Source organism: Lissotriton vulgaris, chromosome 1_1 (genome assembly GCF_964263255.1).
Source record: "Lissotriton vulgaris chromosome 1_1, aLisVul1.2, whole genome shotgun sequence".
In the NCBI taxonomy this organism is placed as follows: domain Eukaryota; kingdom Metazoa; phylum Chordata; class Amphibia; order Caudata; family Salamandridae; genus Lissotriton; species Lissotriton vulgaris.
Window position 1 is genome coordinate 532,992,398 of NC_141685.1, and position 26,796 is coordinate 533,019,193.

The 26,796-nt window shown below is 42.0% G+C and overlaps 1 protein-coding gene across 1 annotated transcript in view; it reads right to left on the bottom strand.

Moving 5' to 3' along the window:
• LOC147747432 (uncharacterized) overlaps positions 1-26,796 on the bottom strand; it is a 342,871-nt gene that overhangs the window by 104,624 nt on the left and 211,451 nt on the right. Inside the window, exons 38-45 of the mRNA XM_086953898.1 lie at positions 25,464-25,721; positions 21,813-22,073; positions 17,555-17,815; positions 15,774-16,031; positions 10,658-10,912; positions 7,514-7,774; positions 5,142-5,402; positions 625-879 (exon numbers count right to left, since the gene is read on the bottom strand). Coding sequence (XP_086810024.1) covers positions 625-879; positions 5,142-5,402; positions 7,514-7,774; positions 10,658-10,912; positions 15,774-16,031; positions 17,555-17,815; positions 21,813-22,073; positions 25,464-25,721 — 2,070 coding nt within the window. The remainder of the gene's footprint in view (positions 1-624; positions 880-5,141; positions 5,403-7,513; positions 7,775-10,657; positions 10,913-15,773; positions 16,032-17,554; positions 17,816-21,812; positions 22,074-25,463; positions 25,722-26,796) is intronic.

A 26,796-nucleotide genomic window follows, 5' to 3' on the forward strand; every position in this document is an offset into this window, starting at 1 on the left:
AAATATTTTGAAAAACAGCAGTTTCTAAGGAACTCAGTAAATGGTTTCTAGACAAGCTCTACTGCTGGCACAGCATTTGGTAAGTGTGTCTGTCGAAGCAGACGGTTCATCTGATCTACATCATTGAAATGAGTATGCAAATCTGCATCTTTTTTTTCATGGTTAATTTCGCATACTTCTTGTGAATACTACAATTACTACTCTAGTTTGTGAAGAAATCTGCCTATGGATTTTGCTATTATAATCAGGACTTTCGTGCTCCTTTTAAGTTGTTAAATAAGAAAAAAATTACCTGTTTAGTTGCTAATTAGTGAGGAAAATGGTGATTAAGGTTTATTTGCGAGAAAATCGCACATCCATTTTCCACGCTAACCAATGCTCGGAAGGAAACATTGCCGGTTTGTGATTAAAAAAAAACTATGCAACTGTGTTAAATAATATAAATGGGTATTTCAGAAAACTGTGGATAGACCAAAATTCAGGAGATACACAAGATGACGCTCACATAAACATGACCTACGCACCTCTACATTGGATTCAATGCAGGCATCCTTAACACCGCAGAGCGCGTCATCGCTTTATGTGCACCGTAAGGTGTTTGTGGGGAGTAAAACGTGCACTTACATGTGATTATCTCCTTTGTAAAATTCGATGTGATATTACACTTCTCATTCTTGGCTGTGACGTGTGCGGTGTACACTTGCCCACACGATAGATCGGGAATGTTACAAAAGGTGTCGGTTGTAATGCAGGTGGCCACGTGCCCGTTGCTTCCTTCGACCGTTGCTGTGTAGGACGTGGCCCCGTCACAAGGCTGCCACGCCACCGCGGCGGTGTTTAGCACGTAGTCTGCTGCAACAATATTTGGCCGGCACGGCTCTGGGTAAGAAAAGCAAACATTATAAAGGTTAGACAAATCTAAAAGGATCTGAGTGTATAGCTAAAACATTTTTAGGTCTGGCTTGACTGTGTAGTTGTTCCACACCTTTTTCATCAACATTGAAGAGCATTTAGAGTACAACTGAGAGAGGAGTTTCGGCGTTAAGAACATGTGGCTTGCCCTGAGTATAACATTTGATAGGGCTGAAGATGTGTACTTCCACTGAAAGAAGTGCATTTATTGCATTGCAATGTTTGGCTCCTGGGAAAGCTTATACTAAATACAGTGGGACTGAGTTATGTTAGCAGGCCATTGATCATCGTCATTGATCATAGGCCTGATCTCTTCATCAACCCCTTTAAGGGTTGTTAGAAATTGGGTCTCTAGTTGGCAGAGGTTTGCACCCTGCCAACTAGGGACCACCATCCAAGTCATGGTAAGTCAGATAGACAACCTAAATTAACCTGTGCTCTCTCTCTGGTAGCTTGGCACAGAGTAGTCGACTAGTCAGGTTTACCTTAAGAGGCAATAATAAAAGTATTCGTGCAACACTTAAATTACAGTAACCCAGTGCAAAACACCATAAAAAGACTCCACACCAGTTTAGAAAATTGGAGGATATGTTTCTGAGTAAAAGAAGACCAAAACAACAAGTACACAATAAATAAAACTCGAGATATGGATTTTTAAAGAGTAAACTGTGATATAGTGCTTAGCAGTCAATAGCGCTTAAGAGTTATTGAGGCCATGCTGGACATGGGTAAATCCAAAGTTTAGGCTGACCGTGTTGGAGTGCAGGCCAGCTACAGGACCCACACAGGGCCTGCTTAAAAAGTTCTTTGAATGGAGGAAGCATCGGCATTGAGAGCTCAATGCGTCAGTTCCAATTCAAACAGTTGGGTTCTGCATCTTTGCCGAACACTTTACAATGCAGGTACTGCATCATCATTAAGCCATGCAGAGATATTCTTGGATTGACTGTACGTCATCGTTGAGCTTCGAAGTCGAGACCCTTGTCATTGTTGACCGGACTAGGACTCACTGAGTCAGCGTCAAAGGGCACTGCGTTGGTTCTGATCGGCGCAAAGTCATCACTGTGCCACTCTATGCAGGAAAACAGCTGCAGAACCCACTTACAAGGCCCAGGACTGGATTTGCACCACTTTGCAAGGAAGGACTCACTGTTGACAGAGTCTAGCAGCTGAAGCAGAGTGGAAGGAAGCCTTGATGGCTCTTACATTGGATTTTATAGATTAGAGTCGTCGGTAAGGATTATCGTATTGGTTGCTTCCTGTGACAAACTATGAATGTAGATTCTATGCTCTGTGAGAATTCATGTTAGGTCCTCTCAGGAGAGAGAGCCTTTTGCATAGCCAACTGTAATTCTGTATTACCTTTGTATTTGTATTACTCTGTGCCCGATGGCTGTTTTGTGGGAAAGCTTACACCCAAAATAGTAGACCGGAATTAGTTATGGTGACAAGCTATATGACTTATTTTGAACCAGGAAAAAGTATGTCCGAAGCCATAGTCGAAACTGATTATTATGACCAATTAAGACCAAAAGAGTACGCCAAGCCTATTTATTGTATTATAAAATGTATGCTTTAAATTCAGTGGGTTGTTATCACATTGTGTTACAGGATATAGCTAGGTAGTATGTTACATGTAATCTCACAGATTACCATAGTAGAACATGTTTTTGATGTTGCGCAACCACTCTGACAATCCTTAGGAGGTTTCACAATGATGATTCTTGTTAAGGCCTAATGAGAGGGGCCATACATTGATTTGTAAATTATATTTATCTACATATTTGCAATTGTATTACTAAATACATAATGTTTTCCAGTTGTTGTACATTTGAATAGGCCTGGTTGGTTATGGGCCAAGTCAATGGTAAAGGGTAAAGGTTTTATTGGTTAATTGGGAAACATTATGGTGGATTCAATACGTTTGATCTGTTTTTCATGAAATGTCATGAAGGAGCCAGTAGGCCAGACTTGACTATTGTGAAAAGCATGTATTAAAGGCAATACCCTTTAAGGGTGGATTGTTATTACAATGTTCTGACGCCTGTATGACATAGAATCTCACAGATTACAATTTGAGGCAAATATTTTAATATTGGTGCACCACCATCAAAACAGAATGTGGGGATATAAAATGTACACTATAATAATTCCTATTAGGTTCTCTTAGGAGAGTGTTTATTTTGTTTTGTCTGGTGCAGGTTTGCACTTTTTTGTAATTTATTGTGGCATACAAGGTACTGCCTGGTGGAACAGCTTATGCCCAATACTGCAGGAGATTGGCATATTGACAAGCTGATTATACATGTTATAGGGCCGATTGTTTGTTAAGAAGAGTTACATGAAGAAGGCCTGACATGTTTTGATAAACAGATTTAATTTAATTTTGCACAAAGAAAATTAAGAACAATACGACACAAATTTGGCTTGCCAGATAAAATTACATAGTGCGATTGCACGGCACTGACATTCAGTTGATACAATACATGATTACAAATCAGCAGCAACAGTGGCACCTCTGCCCTCAAGCAGTACCATAGATTTACTGGCCTAACCAGTTCCCCCATATTTGGCCATGCTTAAGGGGGACGCCCCTGGCCTTGTACCTTGGTCTCTCCTGCAGTGCACACCAATCTACCCTCGGCACCATTGTTAGAGAGTGGGAGGAGAAAGGGACGTCTATCAGGTAGCGATATCTCGTTTAGTGACCAAGAGGGCCTTCACTAACAGTAACCAGTCAACCTGTGCACCTCTTGAGCCCTGAAGGACACCCAGCAGAAGCATTAGGGGAGAAAGGGGAACCTCCAATCCCAGCACCTCAGGTAACTCTCTTACTACCGCAGACCAGAAAGTTTGAATTATAGGACACAGCCAAACCACATGGTAAAAATCGGCATGAGCATCGCCACAATGAGGGCATGTAGGCTCGTACAGCAGTCTCGCTCGGTGGAGCCTAGCTGGGTAGAGATAGGCACCATACAGGTAGTATGTTTGGACCAGTCAAAGTTTGGAAGAGGTTGTGATCCTCCTTAGTCCCATCAGTGGGTCGCACCAATTGTCATCCTATAGAGGTCTTAGTCATGCCTCCCAACCGGCTTCTAAGGTGGTACACGGTGCCCGGTGTATTACCATCAAGGTTTGGTAAATTTTAGAGACTTCACCTTTGCCCAAATCATCCATCAATAGTTTAGCCTCCAGTGAACTGACCTCGAGGAGTGAGTCAGTCTGGGAGGAATGCGGCTGAAGTGCATGTCTCATTTGAAGATATTTATAAAACTGTGTATGAGTCAATAGCATATGTGGTTTGTAGTTCTTGATATGAATGCATGTGTGTTCCTAAACAGACATGCCCAATTTGTGAGATTCGAATAGGATCCCATAGTTCAAAATCCTGTAAAGATGCCACCTCACTCAACCCGGTACCATGCCAGAGAGGTGTTTGTTGTGTGAGTTTGGTGTCCTAGTGGGTGCATCGTAAAGCTTCCCTCCAAGCTTGTAGGGCCAAATTGGTCACTGAAGCATGGAGTTGGGAATGGTAGAACCATAACGCATGGATAAAAGTTGGGGGGAACCCCATAAGCATTTGTTCCTTGTGAAGGCCTGACCTAATTATTAAGATAAGCAGAATTTAAAGTGAATAAGCATTTAAGGTGGATTGTTATTACTCAGAATTAAAGCCTATATGGAATCTCACAGGTTACAGTAGTAGACAAGGGTTTGGGTCACCCCCATGACAAACCACGGGCATAGTAAATTTGCACTGTGAGAATCCTTGTTAGACCCTCTGAGGAAAGTTAGCATTTTGCTTTGCCGATGGCGATCTTGTAAACGTTTGTAATTTTAGGACTGTATTCATAATGGCCACTTTGAGAGAAAGCTTATGTTCAGTACAGTAGGCATGAGTTAGTCTTGGATACATGCCAATGATAACAGCCATAGCCCTGATTGGTGCTCTGGGAAAAGCTATCCCAGGTGCCATTGGTCTAGTCAGTTTATCATGAAAACCTCAGAACGCCATGCCTCATCTCCAAGTTGGAAACTCGGAACAGGAAATATTCAGCACATCTGGTAAACACCGCAACACAGTATAATAGAAAGTGAAGCATGCGTTGGATGCCATTATGAAAACCTATGAGACAAAACATATACCCCTGAAGAGGTATTCTGCATGCTACTGATCTAGATAAATAAAAAAGACAGCTCCCGGAATGAGCAGCTTAGATGTCTACCTGTGGTGAAATATGCTGTAGTACTTGCAGCGCTCTGACAGACGCCATCATAGGACCTCACTGTGATAGAGTAGTTGTTGCCGCATGCTAAGCCTGATAGCATGCAGGTACTTTCTGTGGAGTTGCACAACACTGGTACGCCATCTTTTCCTATCGCCGTGGCAACATACGATACAGCCCCGCTGACAGAGTTCCAGGTCACCAAGATTGTGCTGTTTTCACAGAGAACATCGGCAGTCAGATGCTGAGGCGTACAGGGTACTGCGAGGAGAGTAAAAAGAAAACATGGAATTTATACAGAGAAATATTCCCTTGTTAACGCCATACCTATTTAATTTCTTTAAAAAAGATTGAGGATTTTGACAGAAGTGAAGATATAACATATTAGTCAAGTCCAAAATGAGATAAAAGATCACTATAGTTAATATCTAATAATAATAATAAGATGTGTTATTAAGAACCTCATTTACTTCGAACTCAACCTATGTGGAGTACTCTGAGCAGGACAGAATTGCATGGTGGGAGATTGAAAGTGGTTGACTGCAAATTGATACTGGCTGAGGCGTGCAGGTTGAGCCAGGAATTAGGCCTGACAGGTGAGCAGTCTCCAGGAGTTATGTAATGTAGAAAGAATGAGAAAGTGGGTTGACAGATAAGCTGAGTGACGACATGCAAATATAGTGATTTCTAACTGGTTGAGGTAGAGAGGCATTAAACATAGACTACGTACTACCGGACTCAGTGATGTATCATCTATAATTAACAGTCTCTCTGTAGGAAAACACTTGACATGGATTAAAGACTCATTCTTGTAATACATCTCGATGGTGTGCATCATACATTCCTAAGAACAAAAGTAAGCATAATGGCTTAGATAATAATGACTTATTAATTGGGTAAAAGATGATAATGAAGAAAAATCCCTTCAGCAGGAACAGAAAAAGACATACTTGTAGAAAAACTGTTTTTAGGATGGTGTAAGGGAAGTTGACCCGGGATACAGAATAGAAAATATTGTGAGGATGTACATTCGATAATTTAGGAAGGGGGGAAAAGGAGGAACAGAGATGGAGGGTGACAAATACACTCATGTGACCAAGCAGTTGTCTTTAAAGCTGTGTTAGATATGTGTGCGCATTTTAAGAGGAAGCCTAAGATCTAGCTTCAGGGACAGATTTTGGCACAAACTTTTCAAGTGGAACAAGCTTGGGACACTTGGCCCTTTTCCTTGAAGCAACTTTGATCAAAAACGAAAGCGTCAACTGAGTCACCTTCGAAGTAGGATAGAACTAAAACATACTATCAAGCCAAACCATTGATCCTCAGCGCATTAGAACCCCCTCTCCCCTGATTGGGAGCTTGTGCAACCATTTAATATGCTCTTCCCAAAATAGGCATGCAAACCCACCAGCAAGCTTATCTCAGCAAAACTCCCACTAGTATTGGGATCTGTCAGATGCTCCTCATAGTCACGCCATTTAATTGCCATGACTGTTGTCTTTTGAAGATTTTCCCTTAATCATCTCATGTCTGATTGACATCATATTTCTTTACCCAGATGTACAGCACTCTGAAGGACATTAAATCAATATTTCAGTCAGTATAGAAGTGTTGAAGATGAGTAATTCTGTCTCCCTGCATTCTACTGGCTATTTGGTGTAGCATTTTATCTCCCAATGCCTGTATTGTAATGTATTAGGGACTACTTTAACTTTCAAAAGCACACTGAATCAAAACACAGTCATTTGTTTATCTCATTGAGGCATTATATGCAGAAAGCAACCATTTTTGTTTTGCTTTTTCACCGTGGTGGGCTTTCTGAAAATGTTTTAATTAGGACTCAAAATGAAAGCCAGAGCTATCTGCTTTGCCAGTGCTTGTCTTGTTTGTCCAGTGCTTGTCTTGTTTGTACAGTGGTAGTATAGGCTGGCTAAGTGGTCAAATAGTTTTGAAGAAAAGAATCGTAATATAGTGGTAACAAAATGAGGGACACAATTAGTTGCAAAAAAGGCACTCACTTTTGGAAACTATTGCCAAGTAAATAATGGTATGTTTTTTTAAAGAAGGTGAATAATTGAAAAGTCAGTGTAAGATTGGATAGTTGACCAACAAAATTGTGGCAAAAAGGTAAGGGGAATAAAGGGTGTGGATAGACATTGAGATTTTATTGCATGATACCACCAAGGTGACTATAGATTCTGGAAAGAGAAAGAAAGAAAGATGATCAATACCATAGCACCTAAATACATGGACGCCAAAGAAGGGGCTGGCAGCTATTGGATGTTGTAAACAGGGAAGCAAAGGAAACACCCCAGGGGTGATGTTCAAGTGGACCATGTGGAAGAAGGAAGTGAAGACCTGAAGATCATTACCGGCTGCGGTTTCCACCGGCGGGCTTGCTGGACTTTGGTAATCTTCGCGGACGGCTACTACGGTCACATTGTAGATTTCACCACATTGAAGACCTGGGATTTCAACGTAGGTGGCATTTGTAGCACTTGTGAGTGTTTGGCCATCTCTTCCCACTGCAGTTGCATTGTACGACGTGGCTCCATCACTACTGTCCCAGGTCACGAATAGAGCATTTGTATCACAGTTCACACTCGACTCCACAGCTGGTGGTGTGCATGGTGCTACAAAGGTACAGAAGTTGACAAAGTCACAAATTAGTAAACCGTTAAATTTTCAGAAATACTTTAACTTCATACTTTATGATTCAAAATACAAACTATTAATAATAATAAACTTGCCCTTGTGAATTCCCATAGAAGCCCTTGTTCTGGTGTGAACATGGGCTTCTATTGGAATTCTCAAGGGCATATTATCAAGCCCATTATCGCCGCTTTAGCAGCAGTTTCCTGCCGCCAAGGCGGCGATAATTTTAATGCCGTTCTTGATAATATGCCCCTAGGTTTTTACCACATTGGAACTTTACCGCGCAGGTTTTTACAACGCATATGCTTTTACAACATATTCCTTTACCATACACTTAAGGTAAATTCAGGGGTTTGGGGGGGTCTTCCCCCCACAAATACCTTGTTTATATATATATATATAAATATATATATATATAAACTATGCATGTTAAAGGCATGGTAAAGGCATGCAGAGTATTTCCCAGAGTTGTTCCGTCATACAACCCTGTTGGGAAACTGCCTTTACAACAAAAGGTTTTTACTACATTGTACCTTTACAACGCATTTTTTCCATAAATACATTGTTTTCTATACTACTATTATAAAGGAAGAACTTTGAGGCTTTGAGGCTGGTAAACTCGGTAACCACAGCGTCAATCCACAGACCCGATACATCGTTGGAATCCTCAGGGTGTGCAGATGGACATAGGCTATATACATTTAAAAAATATGTTATATTTAAAAAATGTACATTTAAAAAAAAAGTTGTCCCCTTGAAGTAGCGCCGGCCGCGACCTGCGTGCTGACGCCAAAAGCGTGGGGATGAGCGGCGTCCAGGAGCGTGAGGCGAGCGGCACACAGGCGGTGAGCAGCAGCAGACCGGCGGAGCGGCGAGGAGCAGTGAACTGAGGAGCGACGGCTGAGGTAAGGCTCCGGGGGACAATGTCGGGGCAGTCGGGGGTCGGGGGACGTGCGCAACTTCGAAACGTGCATGGTCCTGTGTGGTGATGTATGAATTTCGGACCCTTGTGCTCAGCGCCCAGTTCAGATTCCATTTCCATTCACAGTGCAGAAGTTACCTCAGGAAGGAGCCAACAGTCCCATCCTTATTTCTTCTCGCATGAAAATCCCTCGCTCTGAATTTTGGAACAGTGAGATGCGCACACCTGTCCTCTCTCTCGGCTGTAGGCAGGCTGTACGGGAAACAACATTTTTCCCCGAAGACTTTGGAACGCAATGTCATTGTAACAAAACTGGCATAACGACAGTCTCATTAGTATGTCAGTCTTTTTACCGATATGTTTAATATGACGCTGTTGTCACTGATTTATGCGCACCTCTAGGAGTGACTCAGAGCCGGAGCTAGATAAAGTGCAGGCACTTACTACCCTAAAGCAGTTCTTTCCTGTTTCGCTTGCATTTAAGTAAAAGAAGTGCATGCGCTCTGTCACAGTCACATAATCTAGATCTGAATGCTGACAAAAACTGAAGGATTAAAACGTGCAATTTGTGGCTTGCCTTAGTAAACGGGGCCCGGGCTGCTGGGCAATGTCGGGGCAGGTGGGTGTCGGGGAAGCCTGATTGCTACCGGACAAGGTCGGGACGGGCTGCTAGTATGTATATAAATTACCTACTGGCGGTCGCCAGTAGGTATATATAGTTAGGACCTAGTTACCATAGGAAATTCCGAACATTCTATTGGGAATAACTTTGGCTCCGATTGAGGGATCTGCCTGTAATTTTCCTTAAATTTGCCTTGCTCCTTCCCTGAAAGTTTCGGGGGGATTCGTCAAGCGGGGGCCGAGAAAAAAGGGGGGTCCCAAAACGTGTTTCCTCGTGTTAATTTCCATAGGGACATTCTGACAAGGCTACAGCTCGAGCGGCTGAACGGAATTACACCAGATTTGGCAAAATGGGAGGGACTGGTATGCAGCAGTACCTTTTGTAAATTTGGTGTAAATCCCTCCAGTAGTTTTTGAAAAAATTGAATGTGAAATGTAGCCCAATGCAATTTTCCATAGGACCTTTAGACACGGCTACAGCCCGAACGGCTGAATGGAATTACAACAAACTTGGCAAAATGGTAGGGACTGTTATGCAGCAGTGCCTTTTTTATATTTGGTGAAAATCGCTCCAGTAGTTGTTGAGAAAATTGAATTTCCCAAATGATATATCTATGGGTGGGACACCGTGAGTGCACTGTAAGCTTACTGTACTCTGTACCTTCCAGAGTATGAGCTGCATACTGATTGGCTGCCACTGTCTGTCAACACTCTAAAACAGAAATTGTTGGCAGCCATCTTGTGCCTCGGTAGACTGAGGCACAGGAAAGAAGAAAAAAAACGTGTAGAACTCAAAAAGGGGGCAGGGTAGAAGCACCCTGACCCCCTAGGCTCATGGATGATCTAATACATTGTCGTTCCTTCTCCATACGTCCTTTGGGTGAGTAGATGAAGTTTGTTGGCTATCTCACCATTGTTCAATTCAGACTTTTTGATTTATTATGTGATTTACACAATATTATCTGGGAGATTCTATTACAGCTTCACGTAATTTCTATGACTAATAACAATAGCTTGTGGTTTTTAAATTAGCTAAGCGCTAAAAACATGTAATGAGATAAGGGCTATACTACCAAACTACAAAAAAAGAGAAGAAATAAGGAAAAGGGAAAAAAATCTAAAAGTAACTCAAAACATCAGAAGAAGTAAAAGGACAGAATAATAGATGCATAGCGAGAAATAAGAGAATGAAAAGGAGGAGAAAAGAGTAAACTGAGCACATGAGAAGGGAAATAGAAAGAAAGATGCCTAGTAAGGTAGGCAGAGGGGCAGATAGATAGACCCTGCGGGAGATTACTTTTATTACAGGCTACATCACCTGTTGTAACTTCAATTCCTGGGCTCTCGAATCCATTGTGGACTCCGTCGCTAGCCTGTATGGTCACTGTGTACGTCTGTCCACATTCTAGGCTTAGAATTTCACAAGTTGTGTTGGGGGTGGTGCAGGTTGCGTTGACAACACCGACTGCAGTTGCAGTGTAGAACTCTGCGTTGGCTGCTTGATCCCAGGACACAATGATCGAACTGGCGCTGTGGCTGGCATGGGCTTCGAAGGAAGCCGGGACGCATGGGACTAAAAGGAGGAAGCGGGAGAAACGATTGAGCAAATATTGGTCAAGCAGTCATACCGTTGTTGTTAAGTGCAGTAAGTACTGAATATTGCCGGGGCTAATTTACAAGCCCATTGGCCCACTGGTGCATCACTTTTCCCCATATTAAAAGTGAGGCACTGGAGGCGCAAGGGATTTGTAAATAAGCCCCAGAGTTTTGAAATCTTATTCTCTCTTCTGGGGCACAAACTTTACTTATTGTCTGAAAAAGTAAGTCTTGCCCTATGGAGTTAGTGGCTTCTATCGATAAAGCTACTTCCGGCTGTAGAGGGCAAACACATAGATGATGGTTTGACACCCACATACAGCACAGCAAACAAAGTCATCTAAAGCTGCAAACAAAATTTTTCAATCAAGAAAACTATGTAAAATAATATTTTTCTATTTTTGCACTGCTCTGACTTCCTCCAACTGGTATTTCCCTATATTTGACCTTTGTTGGGAACGCATGCCTGCTGAACAGGGATCATGCCCTACAATGTCATTGCTATGTGGCTTACTCTTCCCCTCTAGTGCAACCCCTGTTAACATAGAACTAACCTGATTCTTGCAAGGCTTCTAAACCTGCTGCAACATCCTAACTGAAAGTGAAGATCAGATAAGTTAACATTTTAACATTAACATTTTACATTTTCTCCTTTCCCAAAAAACTCTATGACTGATTCACAAAGAGCCTCCGTAGTTGCGGCAAAGGCTCTGCAATCATGGCAGAGGCTCCGCACTCGTGGCTGAATGTCCATACCTTCTGGAGATACAGCCATGACTACAGAGACTAAGCCGTGACTTTGGAGCCTCTGCCATGACTTTGAAGCCTCTTTCACAACTGCAGAGCTTCCGCCAGGGCTGCGGAGCCTCCGCCATGGCTGCGGAGCCACGCCACGGCTGCAGTGTCTCTGCGAGGACTGCGGAGGCTCTTTGTGAATCGGGCCCATAATGTTGTACAGGCGTCTAGAAACAGAAGCTCATTAAGAAATGCAGATGTTTGTGTGCAGGACGCCTCTACATCCTGTTCTCAATGCCTTTCCATGACAAGGTGTGACAAAGGCAGGACATGAGGGTAAGACACGAATGATAGAGTTACGCGTTTCCTGTGTTTTTCTGTGATTTCGATTGGCTTCCCCGATTCCTGTGACTGTGGGGGGATTTTCTTTTGTGTTCTTGTGTCAGATGTGGAAGACCTTTGAAGCTTTAGGTGGGAACACTGACCGAGGGAGGGAGCGCTGTCTTCGAGAAAGAGCTGGGCTCTCTGGGCAGTACGGGAAGCTGTTTGTGAGAGGGTCTGTGAGAGCTCCCAGACTAGAATGTTATGACCTCACACTGTGGTGAGAGAATAGGGCCAGCTAAGATTGGTTTATAGATGCCCTACAACGAAATCCCAGCTTGACCTCTCAAATGACATTTTTGACCCACTAAGTTTATATATGCCTTGAGAGAAGGAGCAATGAAGCTTCCACGGCACCATAATGAATACATAGAGGGAGACCACCTTCGTCACTGGGGGCTAACAGCTGATATTGAGTCTTGGGAACCTAGGTTCCAGTTTTCAATCCCCATCTGTGTGAAATTTACAGACCCCTGCTGTGCCTCGTACTAGGACCACAAGTCTACAGTAGCTGTATCGTTCTGCCCGAGAGGGGTGTACCACCAAGACAAAGAGGTTTGTGAAGGACTCTGACCAGTTGCACAGCATATGGAGGTCCTTCAGACATAGTGTGTTCATTAAAGCCCATCCTGAAGAATGGTCAAATGTTATCTAGCTAGTATTGAAAATACCTCTGAAGAATCACATAGTATTACTTTAACAGCTGGCGAAAATGTTACTTATTCAGAGAACTACAGTAGGACCGTGTTTCATGTGGGACATATCTGAGAAAGATGCAATGCCGTTTATTGGAAAAATGTCCTACACAGTGGAAACTCAAGTCCACAGTGTTGCAGTGTAAAACTGTGGCACCCAGTGCATATACTACCTTTTGACATCAACCATTGGATCTCCTTCAAGTCCAGGCATGTTTAGCAATCAGTATCCTTGCACTGAGCATCAGCCTTTGAAAGCAAATTCTCTTAACAAATGCTTTGTCTTCCGGTTTCTCCCCTGCACCAAAACTCCTACAGAAACCAACCTAATTCTGCTGGGACGCATTCTTTCACCTTGCCCCGCAGGTGATTTTTGCTCCATCTATCTCGAAGACTGAAAGTAAAATCTCGGACTGGCCTTTCCACGGCTCTATCTCACCCTGTACCTGCAATATCATCATCCCCTGAGCCTCAGGTCCCAGAGTTCCTACATATTTTTCAGAGACTGATTTCAACAGTAATAGGTTTTTTAATTGTTTCTAATAGGCCTGAACCTACTTTTATCTCTTGTTCCAAATCTTCCATTTTCTATTATTTGCAGTTTGCAGGTGATGCATTCCCCCTTATTTAGATAGTTAAGATTTTCATCACTTATCTGTAGTGTTCTATGAATTGTTGCTAAATCACAAACATTCCCTCTGACCCGGTAGGGTATACTTAAGGGCGTTACCTATATGTCGCCGTAGTTCGATAAACTGGTGGCTCCTGAAGTGTGTGCCACCTCCATCATTATTGAATCAGTCTCTGAGACCCCAAGGGACATTTGAATCATGATTGCTTTTGCTGCTTTTTCAATGCCCCATTTGTTTGCACTTGCTGCTTTTGGAGAATCCTGTATTTTTCTGTGAGCTCATTTGCTTCACAACATCCCTGTCTTTCTTTCTGTACCCAGCCAGTCTCTGCTTTCATTTACTTACCTTGTTAGGTTTGAACTTCCATCTTTTGGCTGAGATAACATCAGCCTATTAAACCTTTTGAACTACCTCCTCTCTTAAGATTTATGATTCAATATATTTTTATTGATACTTCCATAGTCCATTATTGAACTTTCTCCTTGTCACTCAATCCTGATTAACCCCTCCAACCCCACCAGTGCAATGATTTGCCTTTTTATCCTCTACTTAAGTCAGGACCAAATACCCAGCTTTCCCCACCGTCTCCTCTGGAGGTACAGCCCAGAAGAGTTAAGAAGCACACCATTTGTTAAAGCTCTCAAAGACCATGGATATTTAAGTGCTCTACATTCTTTGCAGAAGAAGTTCAGTATTGGCTTCCACGCTTTCTGAAAGAAGATCCGCTCACTTCCATGAAGCGTGTGAATGATCTTTTCTTGAACCACGCCCTCTTGTACACATACTGTGGAGTATAATTTGTTCAGGCAATGAGTATCAAAACCAGATCTCAGTTTAGAGAGACTATCCCGCCTACCCTATTTTGACTCTGGCATCCACCCCACAATGCTGGTTCCTTTGTATTCATGAGTCTATAACAGCCTCTATTACTTTAAGTGCCGCAGACTAGAATTCTTGCAGGTTGGGGCCACGGAATGTGTTGCATTGGGCCCTCTTGCTGACATTCCCCCCAGCAAAGATTTAATTTCAATCTATTATAAGTGTGGATCCACCTTGGAGTCCAATGCCACCTGAGCAATATTTTGCAGGCCGATTCTCTGCCCTGAACATGTCTTATCCCCTTGTATGTAGCTCTATGGATTAGATCCCTTTACATCGGGGAAAGGGTTATGTTTGAATCTCCCTCCCATATATCCTGGAATGCACTCTTGGTTGTGATGCCACCTTTTGTGATGATTTTATTAAAACTTTGATAGTAGGAGGGACGTTGTATCAAATTTTTATAATTTTGTAATACTTTTCCATATTCAGCAAGGGATCATTTGGCTGCTGTCCTAATCTCTTTTTGCAAAATCCAATGCCTGATTTGAATATATCAAATACTCTCCTGCTAACCTAAGCCATAATTGAATTTGATTTGTTTGAAAGTTTGTACAGTTCTGTTCTTGAACATATCTGTTTCCTTAACTATGCCCGGAGTTTGAAGTTGCACCGCTGGCAGCGCTGGGATGCCCATGCGTAATCACACACGTTAGAAATGTTTCTTCATTCATTCATTCATTCATTCATTCATTCATTCATTCATAAATAGTAGCTTCAGGCAGCAGTAACACAAGAACAGGCCTTATTGTCATGACATTTGGACTAATACAGCTAGGGAAATAGGGCATGTACTACACCACCATTGGATATCAATGTCATGTGATGAGGGTGATTTCGTTTTGACACTGCCTGAAGGAGGACGTTGGTCCCTGAAGTAAATAATGTGCCCATTGGTTTAAGGAGTCACTGCAAAGAGGCAGACTGATGCGACACTGTCTGTGATGAGGGCGATTGATCCCTGAAGTGAATAGGGTGTCCATTGGTGTAGACAGTCACCAAGAGGCAGGATGATGCAGCAAAGGAAGCCATGGACCAGTGGAGAGTATGCAACTAAAGGTAACCTTGTCTAGGCACCTAAAATATTTTTCTCTGGCCCTGAAACTGTGACGCTAATTGAACAATTTCCTGTCACGGGGAGGCGGAAGGCAAGTGATCCCAGTGGGCACTGGTGAATTATCCTTTTAACCCAACAATAAAGAGAGAGATGGGCTAATAATGTGTGATCAAAGTACGAAAAATGGAGAAAGAGAATTCCTGTAAAAATTCCATAAAGCAGTTGCAATAATGACTGTGTCTCCTGAATAAATATAATTGTCTAAATAAAAAAATGAAATGTGACCTAAATCTCATGAGATAAAATCAATTCTGAGTCTAGATATGGTTGTAAGGGCGTCTTCAAATCTATTTGCAGGTGGGTGAGGGTTTTCTCCATAAACACCATTTACCAATTCACCTTACAAAAGCATTGCGAGTCACCCTATTGCATTATTCTACGCATCGGCCCAAAACCTACTTGTTTTTTGATACACAGCTCTGCTCATGGAGCTGTTGCAGATCCCGGAGAATCCAGTCACTGTGATTGTGTATTCCTTGCCACAGAGAAGGTCTTGGATGGCACAATTGGTACTCGCCGTGGTACAAGAGGCTGTGTGCTCGGCAATGCTCGCGGTCGCCGTGTACTCATCTGCTCCATTGCCAGCCTCCCATTGGACAGATACTGCATGGCTGACACTCTGAACACTACTTCTCACATATGTTGCCTCAGTGGGCACTGAAAATGTGAAACAAAAAATGTCACTGTTATTAGGCTGTAACTTATAAACTTTTGGACACAATGTTTTGTTAACAGGCTAGGCAGTCTGGACCTTTATTTTTGCTTCCACTGTTTCCATTTCCGAAAACTGTGAAAGCAGAGTTGAAAATCAATGTGACATAATTCAGTTTTTCACTGTTAAGGGTTGAATATCAGAATATTGTACAAATAGGTATCACCTGACCTACTTTGTCACTAAAAGGCCAGCTCAAATTCATCTGTGTTTCATGAACCAATCTGAGACACAACTGCTACAATAACATCAGTTTTTGTTCTCTCTGTGTTTTTAATACTGCATGTTAGTGTTTTTAATGCTGCTGCTTAGATGTACACCAAGACAAAAATTGAATTAAGAGTTAGATCAAGTGCTAAGAGTTTTGGGACCTGATTTAGGATTTGGAAGACAGGTTACTCTTTTACGACCTTGACGGATATCCCAACTGCCTTATTACAAGCTGCACCAAACCTTCTGAGATCAGGTTGGACACCTTGCTTTGTACTTTGCGTGAAGATTTGGCAAAGAAAATGCTTCTCCAATGGAAAATGAGACAGAAACACAGCTACAAAGTCATAGAGCCTGATTATAATATCCGTGAGGAAAATTATGGGCCCGATTCACAAAAGTAATCTGATACAAAATCTTAACTTTATGACTTTCGATATTCACGAAAGGCAGTTAGGAATAGTAAAGTTAGGAATCCTAACTTTACTACTCGTAAATGCCTTTTGTGAATACCAAAAGTCGTAAAGTTAGGATTTTGTGTCAGATTACTTTTGTGAATCGGGCCCTATGTGTCTCTCAGCCATATAAGGTCAGACTGCATGTAGGACTTCATGCAAAAGTTTGGGTTTTCCCATCAAATGTTATCACACATGTGGGAAGTCCTCAGTGCTTTGAATTGAGCTTCACTGAATTAATTTACTTAAAAAAGATAATTTGGTGAGCATGTAAACATGCAACCAAATACTACATATGTAATTACAAATAGTATCACTGGTTACTAGGCAAACAATGGAAAAATTGATTATAATTTTTGGTGTTTGTTTGACATTAGTAAGTAGAGGGGCAATATGGGGCAATATAAACTCATCTAAGTGCCGTTCTTGTGAATATTATCTGTTGTTGGTGGAAATACATTTTATTCAGCCAAAATCAAGATTAGGAAGATGGTATTTTACTGGACCTCAAAACCCGTGTGGTTCAAAAAGATACAGTGAAATATACCATTTGTATAATTTTCAAATAATGTGATGCAAGGTATAATTGCCTATCGCAAATAAAATGTTTCTGAGACCAACATGGCTCAAACCAAGCATTTGCTAAACAGTTTTGGTAAACCTTATGTTTACGCTTGGCTGCAAGTGAGAACTGTGTAAGTATGGGCAAAGCTTGGTGTGTAGTAATATTGTGTGATTAGAGAGAAGTAAGTTTGCATCTTTGAAGTAAAAGCTTTAACCTCATTAAAAGGGCACAAAGTTACCTGTTTCAATAGTCTGCCCCAGGGTTGGCAAGCTATCACATTCGCCATTTGATGCCTGAACGGTTATGGAGTAATTTTGCCCCGATAGTAGATCCACAAGAATGCAGGTGGCACCGGCTGTGTTACACCACGAGGCATTTCCTTCCGCAGACGTCGCTGTGACAGTGTAGTTCACGGCTCCATCATTTTGTACCCAGGACACCGCTGCGTTGTTTGTGTCACAATCGTGCTGAACAGTGACACTTTCTGGGGTGCATGGTGCTGAAAGAGAGAATGGATATTGCTACAAATGTTGTGCCATTGCCTCCTACGAGACAGGGATATATGTGAGATGTGGCCTTGCTCTCATGGAACATGGCAGAAACAAAGAAAAAGGGTAAGCATGTTGAAGTTTCAAGTTATCACATCAGTGGGATATCATGCAATAAGAACGTTTTGGAAAAATCTGATATTTGGCAACAAGCAGAGCAGAGGCACAAGCAATACTGATCAAGAGTTGCATGGTAATGGCGGGGTTGTAACTGCACCTAGAATTATTGGTACCATTCAGCATCACAACACAGTTACTGGGCAATTCTAAGTTAATAACCTGGTAATGTGGAGTAACATCCAGCATGCTAAATTACCATATCTCTGCTTGCTTTACCCATTACCAAGCTTGTTACCAGCAGTGGCGGCTCAAGAAACAAATCTTAGTGGAGGCACACAGTAGGCCACAAATAAACTGTGGGTCCACCTACAAATCCCATCCCGTCCCTCAGTGCAATTACTTAAAATAAAGGGGAAGGAGCTGCGCAGCCCTCCTTCCCGAGCCTTATAAAGGCCCTGGGAACCCCATCCCATTTTGAATTTAAGAGAAGGGGGGGCCATGTGAGTCCAGGAAGGGAGTCCATGTGCGCATCTCTCCCTAAAAAAACATAAACGTGCTGTCCCCCTGGGCCCGGGCCCATCTCAGGGGGTTTTGAATAAACAAGCGTGTGAGCCCACCCTATTTTTAGAAAAACATTTGCAGCAAAATAAAAATACACGTTTGGGGCCCCAGGCGGGGTTTCTCTGGGACCCCCTACGAGGCCTAGGAAGTCAGGGTATCCCTACCCTACAACCTTATGTCTTGTGACTGACTCCCACCACTTCCTTGTTGATGTGGTGGCAGCCAATCAGATCCCAACAGGAGATTTGTCGGGATCCGCAGAGCCCTAGATATACAATTTTTTTAGCATTAAATTGCTCAAGAACTACTAAACGGATTTATACTAGATCACAAAAAATACTCTTTCTGGACCAAGATCTAGCTTTCTGCGAAATTTAGTGTTTGCCCGTTAGGGATTTAGGCTGTAGCTGTGTCTGAAGTTTTTTTGGAAAAATGAATGAGGAAACTGTGTTTTGGGACTCCCTTTTTTCTTTACCCATGCTTGACAGATTATCCTGAAACTCTCCATGCACAAGCTGACCAAAACGTACCACTTTTTTGGTAGGTTTAATGGAGATTCATGAAATGGCACCAAAGTAATTAGCAACACACAAAAATCCTAGCTATAACTACACAGTGGCGACTGCAACTGTGGAATTTAAATCTAGGGATACAAACAAAATATACAAAGTCAGATTTAAATATTTTAAGTATGACACTGATTTGTAATGAATGGTGTCTGGTAAAAAAAAGCGTTTTGGAAAGATACAGTGTCTGTTTGTTTTTTCTCTGTCGCCTCCTAATGTATTTAGCAGCTATGGTGGTGGGACGGAGTGCATGGGCCTCATGTGGCACCGCACTAGAGATGCTACAGTTTTCTGCAGATGGAATTATGGAGTTAATTTAGAATGTAGTAGACTATTCACAAACATGGCAAGGTACCCTCTCTGCAAAAGGGACAGTTCATCCTCGGTATTTAGAGTCAGGTGGACCATCATGTTTCTGCTGGAGGTGGTCCAGTAGGCTCCACTGGTAGAAACCTTACACTGACAGCCCGAATGATGCGGGGCTTTCGGAGTAAGTACCCCAGACTGTCCACCCTAATTGGGAACGATGTTCTGATCTACTTTTATCTGTTTGGGATCATCAGGGAAAACCTGGCAGTCCGAAATAGAGAAAAGAAAAGAAAAATTACCTCCAACACCCTGGGAGAAAACTCCAAGAGTATCAGGTTCATTAGTATTTTGGTTTAAAAAAATAAAATCCCACTGTGGGAGTTTGTTTCTGAAAAACAAAAATGTTTGCTGAGCAGCCCCATAAAACATGGCAACTACTCTGAAAATAACAATCTTTTCAGTGAAACCACCCTTTCCATGGCCCCTCTGAAGGCACAGAGATCTCCACCAGGCAGATGTAGATCTCTAAATATGACAGATAATCTGCTGAGGTTAGGTCCTCCGCCGTGTTGGTGGATGGCGAGCCATTGCCATATTGCTATATAAGTCCTAATCTCTCAGTACTATTAATGGATGACACACAGTACAATTAAGAGAGATATAGTCTGCTTTCACATTATTTCTTGTGCCACTGAGAACAATACTAAATGTAAAATATAATTTCAACCCCTAAATATTATAGGAATTCAGAAAGACTGTTCTGTGTCTTTATGATATTTCAATCCCAACTACAGTCAGGCTATTTCAAAACATTGTCTACAAATCCCAGGTAGTATGTGGGTTGTCTTTTTCCCCGGTTGTGGGCTGTGATGATCTGTGACCCACATATGACTTAGGTCCACTGTCCCTTTGTAGGGTAGCAGAACATGGGCTATTATATTTTTTGTCTTATGAAAGCTACATGTAAGATACACATATATAAACTATTCTACTAAAACCAGCATACATATAAACTAACCATAACTCGTGCTGCCATCATGCACTGCTTATGAAGTTATATATGACTGCATGCGTTACATGTTAAATTACATCATCAATGACATCACTGATGACAGGATGCAGGGGGACCAATAGTCTTCCTTTTGCCATGTGCAGAATGGTTAGCTTCAGGACCAGACCTTGTGCCCAACCGTCTGTGAATGACCAACCAAAACTACACATGACGCTTGGCAAGGCCTTGCGGCCAACCCTCTGCAGACAGCCAACCTCCACTATGCATGGCCTTCAGTTGCGCATAACTGGGGCCTGGCTGCTGGGACTGGCCCTACAGCCAGGCCCTCTGTTCAACTCTCTTTGTTTGGCCAACCCTTAGGACACATTGCCTTTTGCCCCCTCACTCAATGGAAGACCACATCCCAATACCATGCAAGGCCATACACTCTGCCGACCACAGGTCACCCAAAACATTTGGATGCATGCAGAGGTGGTTGGCACAGGTCCTGGCTGAATGGGCCTGGACTTGTGGATGGACCTGCATCTAAAAGTTGTGAGCAACCAATTCTGCTGGAAAGAGCTTTCATCCTGCAAAGCAGGAGTTAGCTGTACGGCCTAGGGCCCAACCATTTGTGGCCGCCAGCCCCACTACTTATTGCCTAGGCCATGCACAGTGGGTTAGGTAGATATCCCTGGGCTAGACAAGGTCCTATGTCCGTTTCCCTGCAGAGAACCCACCCCTGCTGCGTCCGGTCCTAAGGTCACTTTTTTCAATTTCTTTAGATTATCTTTTTTATCGGTTCACTGTCTAATGTCAGCTTTACTACCATAGATTAGGCCACCAGTGATTTCAATGATGGAATATGCTTAAATAATGAATTACACTTAGCATTGTTCTCTATGACAGACTATGTCTCTTGATTGGGATGCGATGCAAAAGTGAAGAATTGGGATTTACTTTGCTGGAAAGTAGCTCTAAAGAAATGCAAAGTAACTCTATGCTGTGTTTTACTTGGTATCAATAGGACAGGCATAATTTTGGAGAAAATACTTCTACTCTGCAAGATTTTTTAACTTTGCATGTGTGCTGTATTGCACAGCACACATGCAAATTTCGAAACGTTTTAAAATAGGGTTAAGCGTTATATTGTGCACTGGAAGGGTACCATTGTAGTGCAAAACGTATGCTAGACTTTATGCACAGTCCCTTGCATCCTAATGTAGTGGTGTGCTTTGGGCATGGCAGCCCACAGTGCGCAAGCCCAAGGGATAACAGAAGCAGCGCTATATCTTCGTGGATATTGCGTTGTCCTGCTGTCTCCCTTTCGCGCGGCGCAGCACAGCAACTTTCATTAGTGCACTGCCTTGCGTGAAATATTAGTAAATCTGCCTCATTAAGTGATCATTCCATTAATTTACCCCGCACGCTTCTTGAACACAACAGTGTATCCCACTTTACCTGTTTGAACCTCAGACGATGCGTTTGACATGGCCTCGCAGTAATCGTTTGCGGCAGTAACTTCAACGGTGTAGGCCTGGCCGCAGAGCATCCCACTGACTTCACAAGTTGCGTTGTCTGAGGTGCAGGTTGTCGAGTTTCCCGCTGCTGAGACCGCTGTAGCTCTGTAGAGTAGAGCGCCAGGACTTGGTTCCCAGAATAACGTGGCAACATCACTGTTGCACTCCATATACACAGATGGATTCTTTGGACTGCAAGGTACTGGAATGAAACAAAAATACCACTGTCAAAAGCTGCATTGTATTGGCAACTGTACAGTGCTTTCCAACCCATACACTACATGTTTGGAGTAAGACCTCAATTTGCACTTTCCTCCATTAGTTCATGTTCATTTCATTGCTAGAGTTTGTGACTTCTTACTTACTTGTTTTATTCTCACAGTTTTTGCGTTTTCGACCAGTATCTCAGTCATAATTGTCAGGGTCGGAACTTGAAAAGTTTTTATAGCACCTCTCCTGTCTTTCTTCCCCTTTTTTGGGCCTAAAACAGGTTCCCTTTGAAATTCTGAACTAATAGTCTTACAATTGTCTTTGTTTTGTTTCGAATATTCAGCTATTTACCTTTCTTTTCCAATGAGGCTACAGCTACTAATCGCTTGTTTATAATACTTCAAACAATGTATCACTGCTTTGAGGTGATCAGAAAAACGGCACACACATTATTAGAGCCACCATGACAACATGGGCTGTAAGTGTGTGCCACTGAGGGAGCGTGTACAGATGTGTTGAGGACAATTGGCCTATGTCCATGAGAGCACTGGATTGATGCTGGCTGCGAAACTTACTGTGGTCGATTCACGAAGGAATGGGAACATCCATATAGAATCATAACCAGAAAATATTTTATCGGTGGAATTATTAAAAATCTACAGCATAGTTACATCTGATTAAAAACAGAGTTAAAATACATTCCTGTAAACCGAAGTCTAAAGTGCAAATAAACGTTCACTGACACGTTGCTGGGTGAGCTTCCTCATTGCCACATCTATACATTGACCTACTCTGAATAAAACCTTAGGCTTGTCAGAAAACAGACAAAAAATAAATGCCATTCTTACATATAGGAACCATCTAATGAAATCGGATCGCAGCCAAAAACTCCTCACTAAATGCAAATACTTGCATAGACAGAATAGATGCATTAAAGTCCCAGGAGATTGGAAACATCCTACAATCCTCCCTGACTGTGCAGTTGTTATCTTAATTACTTATAAGCTCCCCAGTTTGGATTAAAAGACAAAGCAAACACACCATTTAATGTTTTGTAACTTACCCTTTGGGTGTTTCTACGAATGGCTGATTCATGGAAATGAGCCTTAATGACGTGCCAGTGTTCGTTTTTTGGCTGACCATGTACATTCCCTTGAAACTCAGGCATAAGATGCACATGTTGTAATATCGGTATATATATATACGTATAGTATTTACATACAATAATAATTATATTCATTTTCCTCACCCTACATTTGTGGAAGATACACATTACACGTGCATGGCTTTAGACGTGTTGTGCAATTCTATAATATTTGTATATGTTCTATTTTTTGCACTATTTTTTTTTTTACGCGAGCATCAGCACTCCTGACTCACATCTTATAAAAGCAAAGTAGTTACCCACGTTTCTGCACAACGTACAGGAGGCGCGTTCAAATGTAATTGAGCTGCTGGGATAAGTTTGTGAAATGCATTGCTAAATGTTTGTGAATACCCTGTACATTACTGCTTGGTAGATGGTATACATGGCATTCCATATTCCTACCCTTTCACTGACACTCCCATGGGTATGATCACTTGCAGTTCCTCCCTGAATTTACACATACATAATGTACGCACGTCTCACGTACACTATGTGCACATACCTCACACTTACAGTTAAACACACACACACACACACCCGCACGCACACACACACACACGCACACTCCCACACACATACACACACACCCACTATATGGGTAATTCGCAAAATTATGCGATGATTGCACCATATGATTCTATGGAAATGCTTCAATACTTCGTATGTTGATATATGAAAATCAAGGAAAATAGACTTGTTTATTTGGCGGTTGTAATGAAGAATTTGCATAGAATCTAAGGTGTTGGCATTCCAAAATGCTGTGAATCTCTCATGTAATGTGTGGGATTTCAGGCCTTACTCCCGTGGGACATACACATAACACACCACTGAACATTCATTTTTGTCTAGATTAGACAACCAAAGAGGTACTTCAGGGTGTGCGGGCCCTTTTTGCGCTTTAAAGAATCATTATATGGTTATTTGCTTTGTGATTCACTCTTATTTTATATAGACCTACATTATGGGGCCTGAAAATAAACTTTCCAACACTTTTGCAGACTCAAAAATCCATCTCTAATAGTGGAGCTAAAAGAAAACAATAGAGTCCACATGAAGTATTAACAAAGTACCTAAACTATAAAGTACCTTAGATTATGGCACATGCACATAAATACGCACACATGCACCCCCAACACATGCACACACACACAAATACACTTTTAAGTGTCATCTAAATCGGACACGTCTCTTCAGAACTATGCATGACAGTGTTGGGCCATCATGAAAGCTTCTGTAAAAAACTAGAATAAGGCAGCGCACTAGTACGTACAAAACGCTTCACTGTTATAAGTACAATCAAAGTCCAGCAGATAGAAAGGAACCAAAATTACAAAAGATAAACCATGTACGCATAGACGCGAGACAGAACTTGTACCCAGAGAGGCAGAGTACAATTCTGAGATGAAGATCCCATGTAAAATACCATCATTGTAGTTCAGGACACATTATTTGATTTAGAACGTTACAACACACAGAATACACATGTAAAATCGGGGAAGGGCTTGGAGTCACCAGGAGACACACTGCAATCACAGGCCAATCTATAAACTCCACAACAGTAGCGACACGAGATACCTTATGGCTCTGACCACATTTGTGGACATCATGCACAATATATCTGTGCCCACACTTACTACCACGTTGTACTACACAGAGCGAAACCTGTTGGCAGGGGCCTCGGGAGACAACCAACCATTCATGCAAAACTTCCTCAAACTAACAGCAACTGCAGATCAGGTCACCAGACCAGCATCATGTCATACCTGAAGGGTACAGCTTACCCAAGCCAATTGAGTACATTACACAACCAGCAGAACATGATACCACTTGCTGGTACCAACTCAGGTGACAACACCCTACAAAGAGCCCACTACATCCATGCACTCAATAGGGATCCAAAAATTAGCAAAAAATGCAAAAAAGTACTTAACAAAAGAGCAATTCAGAGAGTAAGCGGTGTGCTGGAAGTGATACATTTACGTAAATGCTCTTCCTTTTCCTGAATCAATTTAAAGTTATAAAGTATCATGTTTCTCCTTCCCAGTGAAACTGTGTATGAGAATAGCACAGCCAGAGAAAGATGGCGACTGCTCTTCAGTGTGGTAGGTGGAAATTCCCTTTTAAGAAAAGAACTTGGACAAACATATTGTTCTGTCCTGGGGCTCCAGTGTTTAAATGACATCATGCCAGTGACAAGTAGCTGTGCGCTTTGATAGGAAAGAGTAATGTGCATACCGGTGTGGAATTCCAGAGCGGGGCTGGTAGAGATACTGCATAAGTCGCTTGATGCTAGAATGTTAACCAGGAAGGATTCTCCACACGGCAGGTCCAGGAGATGGCAGGATCTGCTGGTCGCGTTACAGGAAGTCAGGTCTCCATTGCTACTGCGGGCTATCACCGCGTACGAAAGACTCCCTTCACTGTCGTCCCAATGGACCAGCACATCACTGCCGCAGGAGTCTGTGTAGTCCACATTCTGTGGCACACAAGGAGCTGAAACCACAAGAGAAAATAGCACATTAGCTCCTTCAAATTAACATTTTCCTCAAACGTTTTTAAAAACTATTTGGTATTATCCTCATGTTAAACATCTATCTAAAGTCTCAGGTGTAATCACCGTATCAAACCACTCGTTTGTCATTCTTTTTTTTTAAATTATAATTTATTAGGTATTTCTTCCACTATCTAAAAAGTCTGAAAATTATTTTATTTGGGGAGGTTAGTCATCTCGTTAACATTTGTTTAAATTCGTCACACAACATACCATTCAGCACACTTTGCCCGTCACTGGCTTTGCTAAAGGGGCCACATACATGGGTGTGTGTTGCTGTGCTCCTTCAATGGACAGCGTCTAGGTCACGCATTCAGGCCCTCATTTACTGAACATCTGCAAGAGCACCTGAATGATGCTATGCAGATGATAGCATCCCTCTGCTTACTATTTTCATCATCATCATCATCAATATCATCATAATCTTTATTTTTGATCACTTGGATCTTTTAAAGTGCAACTCACAGGATTGTTACAAACATAGCAATCATGATTTAGAAAAGGTTAAAATAGAAAAAAAGAACAGTAAAATTCTGCAATCCTTCCTTAAAAAGAACAGGGGCAAATGGCCTATTTAACAAGAACATTGCTATATGGGATGTTATCCTTTCTGATCGTATGTAGAACCGTATGTCACAGTGGTTCCTGAAACAACACACATACCATTCATTTATGAAGTATACAATTTTATAACAAAGTTGGCGACCCAGTCCATACATATATATTAAAACAAAGGGTCTATTGCCTAAAAACATACATCTCAGGGAACAAATTAATACAAAAACCATCATACAGTTTTGGATAGAATAAAAAGTCACACAATACACTTTGAGCGTCTAATCCATAAGGCCATCAGAAATTTTGCTAGGCCAAATAATACAACTCTCCTAGTGTCAGTGCTGAGAATTTGGAGAACCTCAAGGTGGTGTCTGGAACAATACACCTGCATTGGGGGAACAATCCACTTAGACCTCATGTTTTTGCAAAAAGGGGAAAGCAGGGATTCAGGTTCTCCTT